General features: G+C 44.5%; 1 protein-coding gene across 1 annotated transcript in view; it reads left to right on the top strand.

Moving 5' to 3' along the window:
- The window catches only part of PCDH15 (protocadherin related 15), a 651,760-nt gene that overhangs the window by 555,859 nt on the left and 80,252 nt on the right, over positions 1-15,649 (top strand). The window contains exons 28-30 of the mRNA XM_064429942.1: positions 1,115-1,420; positions 2,372-2,596; positions 10,708-10,824. Coding sequence (XP_064286012.1) covers positions 1,115-1,420; positions 2,372-2,596; positions 10,708-10,824 — 648 coding nt within the window. The remainder of the gene's footprint in view (positions 1-1,114; positions 1,421-2,371; positions 2,597-10,707; positions 10,825-15,649) is intronic.

The raw sequence follows: 15,649 nt of genomic DNA, 5'->3' as shown, positions 1-15,649 counted from the left end.
TATAATTTACGCAACCTTGTTCATCATGCCCTAATTTAATTAAGAGGAGGCAAAATAACAGGTCAGCATTTCAACCTGAGAGCTCTATGAAAACCTATTAATTTTGTCCATCCCTATAATTATGTGATAACAAGAATTATTTGGCTGACACTGAAATCTGAGGCTTGGTTCAGTGTGTGAGAACAAAGATACCAACTAAAGAAACTGAGCTTTTCTGTGGCAATCATCAGCCTGTTGTGAGCACAGAAGAATAAGGATGAAATGTGACAATGTTTGGGTTTGAAGAACAGGATGAACAAAACACAAATTTAAGTTGTTCTTCAGAGAGCAGCGATGAAAATATCACTGAGTGTGACAAATGTGTTAAGTGGAAAGACACTTTCTAACTCATGTATTCCTTCTGTCTGTCTGCATCCATCCTTCATCTAAATTCATATTCCATAAGGATTTGGGCAGCAATGAAACAGTGTTGAATAAAAATTCCTCTCAGACACCACCCAGTCCTGTAGATCCTTCAGTATTAGAATTATCTGAGGGCTTGGCTTCACAAGCATCAAATTTATCCTCTGGGATTCTATAGGATAGAATTCTATAGGATAGAATCCCAGAATCATTTAGGATAGGAAAACTTGCAGGATTGAGTCCAGCCTGTGCCTGATCCCAGCCCAGAGCACTGAGTGCCACCTCCGGCTCTTCCTTGGACACCTCCAGGGATGGGCACTGCAAAGCTCCCTGGGCAGCCCCTGCCAAGGCCTGAGCACCCTTTCCATGCAGAAATTCCTGCTGCTGTCCAGCCTGATCCTCCCCTGGCACAACTTCAGGCTATGTCCTCTTGTCAAAAGTTTCCGAGGGTGAGCAGTAAATTGTGCCTTTTCTCCTGAAGGGATCCAGTTATCCTGGCTTCTGTCACTGGGAATGGAACCATTTGGTTCTGTGGGATGTTTTATCTTCAGTCAAAGCTCAGACAGAGGCTGGCTGCCCCAGACAAGCCCTCCTGGACACCACAGATTTGGCAGAATCCTTCCCTGCCTCACCTGATTTCTCTCCTGTGGGCGTCTCCCTCAGACGTTTGCAAATTGTGCGTTAATCCATGGTTTTCCTGCTGTCTCTTCAGGCTACAGATGCAGATGCCGGGGTTAATGGGCAAGTCCATTACAGTCTGGCCAACTTCAACAACCTTTTCCGGATTACCTCCAACGGCAGCATTTACACGGCAGTGAAGCTGAACAGGGAAGTGAGGGATCACTACGAGCTCATCGTGGAGGCGACCGACGGAGCTGTGGACCCCCGGCGCTCCACGCTCACCCTGGCCATCAAGGTGTTGGACATTGATGACAACAGCCCCGTGTTCACCAACGCCTCCTACACTGTCTGTGTGCCAGAGAATCTCCCACCAGGAACTGTCTTCCTGCAGCTGGAGGTAAGGAAGTGGTGAGTGAAGGTGGTGCATGTTTGTTCTGCCTTAATCAGGGTTTTTATTTAACTTGGCAGTGAGACTGCAATAAAAGATTGTGATCTGGAGCATGGGGGTAAATTTTTTTGCCCAGAGAAGCTGTGGCTGCCCCTGGATCCCTGCAAGTGTCCAAGGCCATGTTGGATGGGATTTGGAGCCACCTGGGATAGTGGATGGTGGCCCTGCCATGGCAAGGGGTGGCACTGGTTGGACTTTGATGTCCCTTTCAATCCAAACCCCTCTGGGATTCTGTGATTCTGAAAAATGCTTGGCCTTTATCCAGGTACTAAAAAATCCTTAAAATATAAGGTTATTTGGGAAATAATAGCAATTAATAAAAACAAACAATGAAACAGCAAAACCTACCCTGCCACCTTCTACACAGGCAGACAGCTATAGGCCAAGGGGAAGAGTTTTAAGCTAAAAGAGGAGAGATATAAATCAGATATTAGGAAGAAATTGTTCCCTGGGAAGGTGGGAAGGCATGGGGTGCCCAGAGAAGCTGTGGCTGCCCCTGGATCCCTGGAAGTGTCCAGGGCCAGGTTGGATGGGGCTTGGAGCCACCTGGGATAGTGGAAGGTGTCCCTGCCATGGCAAGGGGTGGCACTGGATGGTTTTAAGGTCCCTTCTAACTCAAACCATCCTGGGCTTCTGTGATCCTGGCAGTGGCCAATAGCAGGTGCCCAGGGAGGAGAGCTAAGACCAGCTTCAGTTTCCACTGTCATTTTCCCAGAACACTGTGCTCATTTCCCACGGCCTGAACCTTCAGTGAATTCTTCATTCCTCGTGTCTGTGCACATGGAATACAATTACAACAACACAACTAAACTCAAGACGTTCTCAACAGTTTGCCCTTTAAACCTCAGAGGGATATTTTGTGAGGCTGTATTTTGTTTGATGTTCCTCTGTTCCCTGCAGGCCAAGGACGTGGACCTGGGTGCAGATGTGAACTATCGCATCCGCACTGAGGAAGCCCGGCAGCATTTTGCCCTGAACAAGCACACAGGAGAGCTGTCACTCCGGAAATCCTTGGATTATGAATCCTTCTCTGACACAGAGGCAACCTTCACCTTCCTCGTGGAAGCCTTTGACAGCAAGGGCACCATGCCACCTGGGCTGGCCACTGTCACCGTCAGAGTCAAGGTAAAGGGGTCACTCCTCAGCCAGCTATCAAAGCAAAGGCAACGCCCGATGAAGGGGAGAGGATGATGCCTCTGACTCCATCTTATCAGAAGGCTAATTCATTACTTTATTATACTATATTATATACATTATATCTAAACTGAATCTGCCAAGCACTCACTCTGCACACACTGCACACAACTGCACTCATCTCACGACTCTCTCATGACTGTAAACCGACAGTCCAACACATACCCACTCTTGGCCCTGACAGGCCAAGGCAACAAAACATCCTCACTTTGGGTAAACAATCTCCATATTGCATTCTACTTTGGCACAACACAGGCACAGCAAATGAGATAAGCATTATGTTTTCTTTCTCTGATGTTCAGAGAATGTGAATCTCAAAAGAAGAGAAGAATTGTGCCTTGCCTTTTTCTGTGAAGAGAAATGTGGCAACAGCCAGCAGCATCCTCTCCCAGTCATGCCAGAATATTCTGTCATCATGCAGGTGTCCTTAGGAAGCACCAGTACTCTCTGCTCTCCTGTGTCTCACTTGTATGAGTCTTATTCTGTTCAGTTAAACACACAATTTATAACAGCTGTAATTGTTTTCCCCATGTGCAATTACATAGCTAAATCCTGGATTTATTAAATCAATGTATACTGGACACAAATTCAAACATTTTATCCTTTAGAATCTCTAAAAGGCTAAATAAACCCCTGATGGAATTGCTTGCAAAAGTGACATGATCACTTTTCAACCCACAAATTGTGATTTTAAGACCCACTGGGGGGTATTGAGTGCTGGTGTGGCACAGCACATCCTGGATTCCAGATTCTGCTGCTGGAAAATCCAGCTCTGCAAAGGAGCAGCCGATTCTGTTCCTTTGCAGATCAGCAAGACACTGATTTAGTGTCTTGCACCATGAACTGCAGTGACCTACAGCTTCACCTCAGGGTTTCAGGGGACTCCCCAGGAATTCAGGGGTGGTGGTGTCTGTTTGGGGATGATCCACAAATGACAAGTGTTTTAGCTGGGACTAAAACACTTCCCCATCTTCATTTGCCTGTGTCCAAGAACAGAGAAGAGCTCAGATGCCTTAATCCTACCCCTGGCATTCCCAAAGGTGCAGCTCTGTCAGTCATTATGTCCTTTTGAGCAGTTGCTTGAGTTTTTATGAACTGTGGGAGAGAAGAGACTTCAATTGCTCAGCTTTTAGTGAAGGAGCAAAAATTGTAGCAGGACCAAGAGCACAGCCCACAAATGTTCGGTTTAAATGTGTCTGTGAAAAGCATTTGGCAGTCATAGGGATTCAGCCTCTTCTGAATCTGCAGGTGCTTGAATTGCCACTTGGTTTTGAGTAATTCTGTTTGTCAGTCTTTACTCAGCTCACAATTCTTTTAGAACAGTAAATGTCTCCCATTATTAGCTCTGGTGACAATGCTAGAAGGCTTCTATGATGCCTCTCTATCTGCACAATGTCTTAGTGTGAGGTGCAGGTCACCTGTTCCTGAGCAATTTGTGCTTTTCCCCAGCACATTCCACATCATTGATAGGAAACAGCTTTTCCATCATTCCCTGAGCTGCTTCTGTTGAACTTTTACAGAACAAGTTGCTCAAACCTCAGGTTTTTTCCTAAAAGAAACCTTTTCCCAGCACACTGAATTTTTGAAAGAATAGTTTGGGTGGGTTTGTTGGGATTTTTAAAGGTTTTCAGGTAGGATTGTGTTCAGAGAAAAGCTGTTGTCTGTTTGATTGTGTGGTTGATTGTATCAATTAATGGCAGGGAAAATTGCAGTTCAGCTTGGTGGCCTCAGTGTACCAGCAAGTTGTGCACATTCAAAGGAGGGAATAAGGAATTTAAGGAGGGGATTAATATGACCAAAAAATCAGTTCTTGCTCTCCTGGAAACTCTTCCCACACATGAACAACAAAATGGGAGCATGATGATGCTTTGGAAAGGCTGGAATACCAGGCTGGAGCCAGAAGCAATAATTTTGGAGTAAAAGGTGTTTGGCTGGGGGCAGAACAGGGCCTGGGAGGGAGGACAAGCAGGGGATACTTAAAGCCAGAAAGAAAATAAATCCAATTTAAGGTGAGTGTTTTCATACTCAGTGACAGGCTGAGTTTTGCAACAGATCAGGTGACATAATCAAATATTATTTAAATGGTAAGATGAAGATGATGCTTAGCTTCCAGCCTGGAGTGAGAGGTGGGACAGGGGAATTTTGAGTGGCACTTGAGAGAACAGAGGAGGACTTGTGGAAAAGCCAGACTTAATATGTCAATGTGTTGGGCAGATGTCATCAGCGGGTTTTGTGTCAGGTGGCAGATATTTTGAACATTGGTCACAAGAGGTGTCTGGATAGTCTAATTTGAGCTTAAAGATGAACTTCCCAGATACAAAATTCACAGGGGTGAGGGAAGAGGGTGGAGGGTGAAAGCAGAACCCTGTGCTGTCCCTGTTTGAGATGGGAAGGATCCTCAAGACATCTCAGAAGGCTGATCCAAGAGTCAGAGCAGCAGGAGCAGGGTGCAGAGTCTTGAAACCAAGTGAGAACAGGAACAGGTCACCCTTTCCCTCCTACTCAGCATCTTCTTCTCCTGCTGCAGGAACTGGATGTGTTTCTTCTGAGCAGTTCCTGAGCTTTAGAGACTGGGCTTTGAGTAATTACTTTAATACAGGGTTTGAGAGCCCAAATAGGAACTAAACCAAGTGCAGATGCCCCACAGCCCCCAACATAAGAACACAAAATTGAGCTAGAGGGAGGCAGTGCTGGGGCCAAGCTCATGTCACCATCACAGATCCAGCCCCTCCAACCCTCAGGACTTTATTTGTGTTATTACTGAGTTCTCCAGCCCTCTGGGGCTCCCACTACTCCACTCACATTTGTCATTTCTCCCAGCCTAGCTCTTCACTGCAAGCACTGTAATTTTTCCTGGGTAATGGAATTGTGTTAAGCAGCTATGGATGTCTGATGGTGTTGTCCATCATTTGTGTGATATCCAATGGAATGAGCACACCCAGAGCCCCCTGCTCCCTGTGGCTGCAGGAGGGGGATGCACACTGGGCTGTTCTTTGGACTCTCAGCCCTTGGCATGACAAGTTACAAATAGTTTGTATTAACCTGCCCTGAACTAGGTCGAGGCACAGATTGCAGAGCGGGGCTTTCACTGCAGGAGGAATAACTTCATCTGTACCCTCACGTGGGGATGGAACAAGTTATCGGCCTCTGCTGCAGCCAAAAGGCTCCTTGCATTGTGAGGATGTCCTAGGGCTCCTTTGGCAGAGAAAGCCAAAGGTGAATCAATGAATTCATAGAATCATTTAATTGGAAATGACCTCTGAGATCACTGAGTGAAACCATTATCCCCGCACCACTAAACTGTGTCCCCACGTGCCACATCCACGCTTCTTCTGAGCATTGTTACGCCTTCATCCACACTTCTTCCAGGGATTGTAACCCCACCTCTGCCCTGGGCAGCCCCTTCCAATATCTGGCCACCCTTTGGGTGAAGACACCTTTCCTAATATCCAAACTGAACCTCCCCTGGCACAGTTTAAAGTTCTTTCCTTCTGTCCTGTTGTTTTCTGGGAGAAGAACCTGATCCACACCTGACTCAACCCCTCTCAGGGAGTCATAGAATGATAATTTTGTTGCATCCATTCAAGTATTTCCAAGGAGGAATAGTCTAAATGGCACTGATTTCTTCCCACCACCTCAAACAGACCAAGATTTTTCTCCTTTCCCCGTTCTCATATTCCTTTGACTACTTTCTTAACTTTTCCCCTGAAGCTGCAAGAAGCCACAGGGTGTCTGGGAGGGCTGAGTTGGTTTTGCATCTTCTTGTACACTCAAGCATCCTCTCACAATCCAGATAAATCCCAGTACTGGAAAAAGCAAAATCCTTGCAGTTCAAATTATTAGGATTTAGCATTTGGAAGCAACTATTGTGGTAATAGGGTTTGTTAACAGAAACAGTTGCTCTTAAGTGAGTAAAGCATTTCTAAGCACAAATAATGAGAATTTCTGTATCATGGGGCCTGTAAGGTCTCTGCACATTTTATGCTGTGTCCTCCCCTTATTACCAGCATTTTTTCTGGTATTATTTTGCCTTTTCAGTTTGCAGAAGTGCTTTTCTTCTCTTTGTGGGTTGGGGATTGTGTTGCTTTGGAGTTTTTCGAGGACATTGTGTGATGAAATGAAGCCATTGTCACAAGTGAAGGATTCAAAGTGAGAGAGCAAAAAGAATAAATAAAACCCAGAAGGTTTTACTTCTAACAATGCAAAAAAAAATGAGGATAAGGAGGCAGTGAGGTGATTGAGAACTGGATGATCACAGGCGTCATGATCAGTGGCACAGGGTGTGGTTGGTGCCTGTCACTGCAGGTGTCCCCAGGGCTCAGTGCTGGTCCCAGGATTGTTTAAATTGTTCATCAGTGATTGTGGAGGAACAGCCCCAGGCACCAGCACAGGCTGAGGGGGCAGCTCTGTGGGGAAGGACCTGGGGGACACTGAGCAGAGTGTCCTGGGGGACACCGAGCTGTCCCTGGGCCAGCAGAGTGTCCTGAGGCCAAGGAGGACAATGGGATCCTGGGGGCAGCAGGAAGAGCCACAAAATGAACATCTTTTCCCATTTAAAGAACAGAGCAGCTTCATAAAACTTACAGGAAGGTTTAAAAAAATCAGCTGGATTGCCTCCAAAATATTTCTCATTTCTGGTGACACTAATGGAATAACAAGCCTGAGGTTGGGCTACAGTGCTGGTAAACAGATTTATTTCTTTCCTTCCATCTCAACTGATCAGTTCAATCATCTGCCTGTCATTTATTGCCTCGTGTATTCCATCATGAATATTATCCCTTAATTTATAGGATGAGCTACTTTAAGGCCTGCTGAGCACTAAATGGGAAAGAGATGCAGTTGTGCCATGTGAGCAAGGCCCTATTTTGTGCAGCTTCAGACAATGCTTTGTGTAAAGCAGCTCTGCACCCACTCACAGACAAAATTCAAGGGGTCACTTTGGCCATATCAGCATCATCACAAGGGTTTGAACTTGATGTTAATTGAGGTATGTTCATTATGAGAATACAAGAGGATGGGAAGGGACTTGAAGTTCTTGATACTCCAGTATCTGGTGAAATCAGGTATTTAATGGAATTCCAGAGTGGTTTGGGTTGAAAAGGACCTTAAAACTCATCCTGTTCCACCCCTGCCATGGGCAGGGACACTTTCCACTGTCCCAGGCTGATCCAAGCCCTGTCCAGCCTGGCCTTGGGCACTGCCAGGGATCCAGGGGCAGCCACAGCTGCTCTGGGCACCCTGTGCCAGGGCCTGCCCACCCTGCCAGGGAACAATTCCTAATTCCCAATATCCCATCCATGCCTGCCCTCTGGCATTGGGAAGCCATTCCCTATGTGCTGACCCTCCAGGCCCTTGTAAATTCTCTCTCTCCAAGGTCCTCAATCCAGTCATTGCTATCAAAGATAATTTAATGCTGGACAGATGCAGAGATGGAGTTTTCAGGCTTTCAGCACAGAGAGACTTTGGACAACAAATATTTGGAGCAAATCCTGGGTTTTGTTCTGAGCAGAGCCCAAAGCCCCAGACGTGTTTTGCTTGTAAACAGGTAAATAATTGAAGATTACATCTGATGGCTTCTTAAAACACCTCTAACCCTTGCACAGAAGTGGATGCAGCACATGAGTGCCATCCCCAAGTGCAGGTTCAGCAATGGGGCAGTAAACCTCCCACAAAGTGGTTGTAAGAAGTCATGAAATCACCTTTTAAATGTGAGGCACAATCCCACAAGTGGGGCCAAACTGCAGTATCTTAAAACCTTCCCCAGTTCACTGCTCCAGACACATAAATTCAGGCTGCCATTAACTCAAATCCAGGATTCCTATTAATGATCAGACATGCTCCAAAATATGGAAGTGGAAAATCTGGGAAATGGGTTCTTCATATTTCTCACTTTCAAATACCTGGCCTGCCTATTTTGTCAGTAAGGCAATAACAGTCACATATTTACAAAGCAGCCTTTGCGTCACTGCTTATCTGGCTGCAGATTTATTCTATTTTTATACAGATTTATTTACAAAACAGGGCAAAAGGCAAAGCATGACACCCCTAAAGCTGTCTCCCTACCATAGATACTGTTTATCTACCACTTTTTGTTGGTTTTGTTCCTCCTTGCTCCTGTGGGGCAGCACAAAAGCACTACAGGATCCTGGCATCCCTCCTCTGCACAAAGAAAACACAATTTGGGAGGGAGGGTTTAATTTTAATTTTCTTGAGGATCCACATTGGCACCTTCAAAAGCATGTTAAGACCTATGAAGGGATTTCTTGATGCCAGCTCGTTAAATCAGCAGTCACCCTTGCCATGTGCATGATCCCACTTTCCCACCACATTCCTTTTTTACTGAGCAGGACACAGCTCATTCCAAGGGCTGGTATTTAGGAAAAAGATTGGTAGGAAACAAACACTGCCCTGTCTGCAAGGAGTATGAAAATACTGAACAAAATTGTTGTGAAGTGAGACTGTCATCTGGGAATGGCAAAGGGGAGAAATAAAGCAGGAGGGGAGGGAAGGCCCTAAGGAGGAAATCAATACGTAATTTAAAACTCATTAAGGCAGTCACTTGCTGTAATGCACTGCTACTAACCCAGGTGCTTCCAGACAGGTGGGGACAGGCCAAACACACAAAAATCCCTGAGGTGCAGCATTCCCAGCATAAAGTAGCCTTGGGAATGTCACTGTACACAGGGACATTCATGGTTTTTTGGTTTGTGGGGACACCAAGGGACCTTTAATGCTTGTGCCCCACTATGTTAAAAATGTAAATATTTAATATCTGGGTGTTAAACCCACTCTTCCTCCTCCTTCACTGCTCTGGGAAAAGCACCCCTTGGATTCCAATCTCTGCATCCAGATTCCTATGGAATCGTGGAGTAGTTGGTGTTGGAAGGGACATTAAAGCTCATCCCCTCCACCCCTGCCATAGGAAGGGACAGCTTGCACTGGACCAAGTGACATCTCCAAATTGATAACACACAACATTAAATGAGTGACAGGCTGGTCTGATTTGAATATACCACAAACCTAAAGACTTTCTACAGAAGCATGAACTTTATTTGGAAAAAGTGGTTTGGTAGACATCTTGTGTTATAAAAGGAAAAATAAAAAACAGAGTCTGTTTTTAATCTCCCTACAAACTGAAGCAACTCTGGATGATCCTGCGAAATATTTGAGATCTGTTTAAGTGTATATACAAATATATACATACATTTATGTATCCTTGTCTATCTCAGGCACAAGAATTTGTGCAAATGTCCTTTTGTCTTAGAGAGGACATTTTATTTCCCCTTAATTTATTGGATATTAGAGGTAGCAAACATCATCAAGCCAGAGCAGCTCATTCCTTCTGGAAAATAAGCCAAGCCTGCTGCCACAGGAGCCGGTGGTGTGGAATTCTGTGCTCTTTTCTCATGTGGGGCTGTGTTTTCCTGCAGAATTCCCTTCCTGAGCAGTCCCACATCCATTCTTTTGTCAATCTTCAGCACCTTCCCCCCTCATTTTGTGCAGGGTTAATGGCATCGGAAGAGCCTGGGGATGGCAATCCCTAGGGAGAGAGGGAGAGACTCAACAAAAACGCTTGTGAAGGCATCAGGAATTTTGCTGGAACTCCAGGACCAAACTCTGACTATCATGTATAAAATGCACATTGAATTCTTTGTCATCCCTGGGGCAGGACTGAAATGGGATCCTGGGCCCAGAGCAGGTGCTGTGGTCTGGGAGAGGCTCCTCCAGGCTTTTCACAGCTGTCAATGTCCTTAGGCCATGATCTCTTGTAGCCTTGTAGAGTTTCCATTCTGTTTTTTTAGCAATACAATAGCTTGGATTTTTGTTTTTGGAATCAGGTGTTGAGTGAGAACTTTCTGTGGCTAAAGGTTTTACCAGAGGAATAGGAATTTTCCAGTTTATTTATAGCAAACCACCCCTTTGCTTTCCCTAGAAGGGAGTTTCCCAATTATAGGAATGTTAAATATGTCCCTGCAAGTCCCCAGACAGCAGGGAGCTATTAAACACTCCAGGACTAAACTCTGACTTGTGTTTTTTTGCAGGATATGAATGATTACTCTCCAGAGTTCAGCCAGAAGCTCTACAGGGGAATGGTTGCTCCTGATGCAGTCAAGGGCACCGTTATCACCACGGTCTCAGCTGAGGATCGGGATCCCCCGGTAAGAAAAAGCTTCTGTGAATATTCCACACCCAAGAGGGAGGAAACTCGAATCTTCTGAAGTGCCCCTGCTCTCTCATTAACTCAGAATATGAGGAGCTTCACTATTGTATTTGTGAGGTGCCTCAGTGTTAGAAGGAATGATGAATCTGACTCCATGTTCTCAGAAGGCCAATTTATTACTTTATGATACTATATTATATTAAAGAATACTAAACTAAACTATACTAAGGAATACAGAAAGGATACTTACAGAAGGCTAAAAAGATAATGAAACTCCTGACTCTTTCCAGAGTCCTGACACTGGACTGGCCATTTGACTGGCCCTGATTGGCCATTGAGTCAAAACAACTCACAGCAGAATCCAATGAAACAATTACCTGTGGTAAACAATCTCCAACCACATTCCAAAGGAGCAAAACAGAGGAGAAGCAAATGAGATAAGAATTGTTTTCCTTTTTCTCTGAGGCTTCTCAGCTTCCCAGGAGAAAAATCCTGGGCGAAGGGATTTTCCCAGGGAATGTGAATGTGACACTTCACAGAGGAGTAACTCCTGGCTTTGTTTCATGTCAGCCTGGCTTTGCTGCTCAGGTCAGGCTGCATTTCCAAGGCTGCCTCCTGGAGCTGGAAGATCAATGCTACAGCTCCTGTCTGTCAGGGAGGCTTTAGGAAAGCTCTTTATCCAGCTTCAGAGAATGAGAGGAACAGGCAGGAAGGGGAGCTGTGCCTGTCTTCAGAGCAGTTCAAGAGGAAAGAAACCACAGTTGGGTGAGGTTGTCACTGTTTGATGTCACAGTCACGGTGCACTTCCCATCTGAGCCATCCCAGATTGGTGTGGGACTGCAGAGCTCCCCAGCTGCACATTCCATGGGCAATATTTGAACCCAGGGCACTTGGTTTGGGGATAAAGTTTATTTTTGTCCCTGTTTTTTTCTGCTGCTCCCTGGTGAAGCCCCTGAGTGACACAACTGGGCCCACACCTCTGACTCATTGCCTGTTCTGAAGTTTGATGTCAATTTTTGTCATCAGAGCCTGATGAACATCAGTGGCCAGATGATCCTCTGAGGACAGAAAAAGCCAAAGCTGTTCTACCAGCCAGGTTTAATTTTTAATTGCCAGAGTTTGGCATAAGAAGGAGAATAATCCTCAGGGGGAACAGTTCAGGGGGAATGTGTCCTGCATGTTAAAAGCTGATGAAGTGCTTGGACACCAATAAGGTACAGCTTAGCTAAATGTGGTGTGACTGGGGATTGGGCAGCTTTTATTTAACATTAAATAAATGTTGTTGCCTTCTAATGAGATATTTTGGGCTCTCTTTGCCCTTTCTGATAAAAGCTCCATTTTATAATCACTGTGTCTAAGTTTTGAAGACTAAGAGATCACTGAGGGGAAACAAAATAGTTCTGATTGAGGTCATTTATAATCCTTAGTCCTGTGAAATCAACATTTCCAGTTACTTCACTTTTTATTTAACAACTCCAAACCCTACTGAACATTTTGTAACGTTTTTGTCACTATCACAGGAACACCTGTTGATGTTTATGAAGATTTTAAAATGAAGTTACCTTGAAGCCTCTAATAAATGCAAGGGCCATAAAAGTCAGCCAGCTATGGAGGAAGGCTTTTAAAGGAGGTTTTGAAAGGGGTTTGTTATTTTAAAATAATGGCTGGTAGTTTTGTCCCTCATTTTTTATTTTAAAAGTAAAACTACCAGGCATAAATGGCTGTGTTTCTTTTTATGCCTGAGCCAGCCTGTGCTACTAGAAAAATCTCTATTTATTTGAAGCTGTCTTTGACATTAAATGGCGTCACAAAGTATTTGATATGTATTCACTGGAAATTTGGTTTAAAAGCACACAACCTTTTCTCTGCTCAGAAAGGGGACCATGCTCTAAATTTGCCTTAAGGGATGGAATAGTCTTAGTTATCATCAGTACTTTACTTGTGTGGTTTGGGGGTTTTAAACTTGTTGGACTCTTATTTGCAAGGTACTAATACATTTATTTTATCAGTTCAGGCAAAGAAATAAGTATCTATTAAAAAAATAATTGTAGCTTTAAAATATGCCTGTTTATACGAGCCCAACTAATTTGAAGTCTCCAGGCTTAACTTTTCCTGTTGTTATTTTGCAAGTAATATATGTAATTCCCATATCCAGAATAAAGGCCCAGCCAGATTTTCCATCATCTGCAATAAAAGCTTTTCAGACCTAATCAGCTCCTCAGAGACAACCATTGTTTCCAGCAAATCCCAACATTGTCAAATTAATATGGATGCTGTGAGGTTCCAGCTGGAAAGGCCCAGCACCTGTGTGGGATTTCTCTGCAGATAAGGCAAATTCTAATTTTCCCAGGAGCAGAAGAGCAGCTTTGGGGGAAGGAGAAGGAGGTGGGAATGGTGGCAGTGGAGGTGGGATCTCCATTTCAACAAACAAGTGTTAAGTTAGGTGAAACACAAGAGGGTAAAAGACACCTGGGACATTGTTTTCTGTGTGTATTTCCTAAATTATTTCAACATTTATAGCATATAGGGGTAATAGTGGGCTTTTACTATTAAATTAATCCAACAGAACTTCATTTATTGGAGATGAAAGCATCTCTTGGTTGTATTTTAAAAAATCCTCCCAGCAAACCTTTACACACTGAGTTATTTACAACTCTGTGTATCTTCCATGTTGGAATGTGTATCTATATGAACAAATCTGATGGTGAAAATGTGGGAGTGTCATAATTTAACTAGTGCCTAAAACCTTAGGCAATCATTAGAATGTACTGTTGATGAGAATATGGGTTTTGCTGCAAAAACACCATAAATTTCTGATTATTATGAAGAGTTGCTCAGTAAAAACAGAAATAATTTATGTCAGAGTCAAGCACTTCCTCTGAGATACTTTGTAATGTTTTTATTTCAACCTGTAGGTTTCAAAGTGGTCAAAACCTCTTGGCCTGAAGGCATCAGAGACCTCTGATAGTTATTCTTCAGGTCCTTGGTGAAATGTCAATTAAAACATAAAAACCCAGAGCTTTTCTCTAAAGGCCACAGCAAGATTTGCAGGGCTGTTTTGAGTAAATGTCACTTTAAATTCTTACCAGTTGCTCCCTTCTTTTCTAGTTTTAATTCTCTTTTTATTTGCAGCGACTGAGAATGTAAATTATGTTTTAATAGCTACTTTTACATGTGTTATAAATTTGAAACACCCTTCTGGTCATTGAAATTTGGGAAGTTTTGCCTGAAAATTTTGTTTCCATGAAATCTGGTGAACCAACATTTCATCCTTTGGTTGTTTGGACCAACCAACACTAGATTTTTTTACATTTTTAAAGTAGTAACAATTTATATAAATATATACATAATTTTTCAACTGACTTGGTGTATCCTCAAGTTGCTCGCTCTGCCTTTCCTAGAGGAGCTTCTACCTAATTCCAGGTGAAGCAGGAAATATTAAACAAAAAGCAACAAAACCAGACCAGAGGGAATGATGAGGATAAAATAGAACCATGGCTGCCAAGGAAAAGCTTGAAAACAGCTTCAATTCTTCTTAAATAACTGGTAAACCGTATAAGAGTAAAAAGCCTTGATTTTAAGCACATTGCAACTGGAATTGTTGAGGCAGCTGAGCTTTTTTTCCATGTGAGCAATCCGTTTAATTGTGAGTTCTCCCTCACACATCAGCTCGAGCTTCCTTTCCAGAGGTGGTGTCCAGCTGCAGCTTAAGGAATTTTCCATTTATTGGGGTTTTTTAGTCCCTTGGAGTGGGTAAGTTTAAGCTGTTGGATACTGTGACCAGGACAAGTGGTGACCCTGTGCAGGGAAGCTCTGCCTGCAAAACACCCCTGGAATTCCAGGTGAGCAGGAGCACCCACACAGCCTTGGCTGGATTTGTGCTCCCAGAGCAATCCCCAGCTGGCTTTGCCTGGCTGCCCACAACGGGAACAGAAATGGGATAAAACTGAGACACAGAGAACTGGGGGAGGTGTCCCTGCCTGTGGGAGGGGTTGGAAGGAGATGATCTTCAAGGTTACTGTCCCAGGCTGCTCCCAGCCCTGTCCAGCCTGGCCTTGGGCACTGCCAGGGATCCAGGGGCAGCCCCAGCTGCTCTGGGCACCCTGTGCCAGGGCCTGCCCACCCTGCCAGGGAACAATTCCTTCCCAATATCCCACCCATCCCTTCCCTCTGGCAGTGGGAAGCCATCTCTCCTTGTCCTGTGACTCCATCCCTTGGAAACAGCCTGTCTCCATGTTTCCTGCAGCCCCTCCAGGCCCTGCAAGGCCACAGTTTGGTCACCCCAAAGCTTCTCCTCTCCAGGCTGAATATGCCCAACTCTCCCAGCCTTTCCTCCAGCAGAGCTGCTCCATCCCTCTGCTCATCCTGGTGCCTCCCCTGGGCTCTTTCCAACAATTCCATGACTTTTCTATGTTGGAGGCACCAAAACTGTGCACAGAATTCCAGATGGGATCTCACCTAAGCAGTGTAAAGGGGGAGAAGCACCTCTATGAAAGTATTTCCTTTCAAGTCCTGTTTTGCTTTACTTAACACAAATGTGCTCAGATTTGTGTTCTTTTAGATATTTCCCAGCCCTTTCAGGGTAAGATTCCAAAGCCTGGAAAAAGCCAGTGGCTGGCTCAGTCACTTGCACTTCTGGATGCTCCTGGCACAGGTTCCAGCCTCCCAGGCAGCACCCACTGCCAACCATCTCTTTTTTGGGCATTTAGATCATCCTTTGTAGCTGAAAAATCGTCAGCCTGGATTAGTGTTGGATAAATCCCTTGGAGACAAGGAGAGTTTTCTTCCTGGTGAACATTTTATGCCTCACTGAAGTGGCCTGG

Source organism: Passer domesticus, chromosome 8, assembly GCF_036417665.1.
Source record: "Passer domesticus isolate bPasDom1 chromosome 8, bPasDom1.hap1, whole genome shotgun sequence".
Lineage (NCBI taxonomy): Eukaryota > Metazoa > Chordata > Aves > Passeriformes > Passeridae > Passer > Passer domesticus.
The sequence above is the reverse complement of the archived record's forward strand: the minus strand, read 5'-3'. Positions and strand labels throughout refer to the sequence as shown.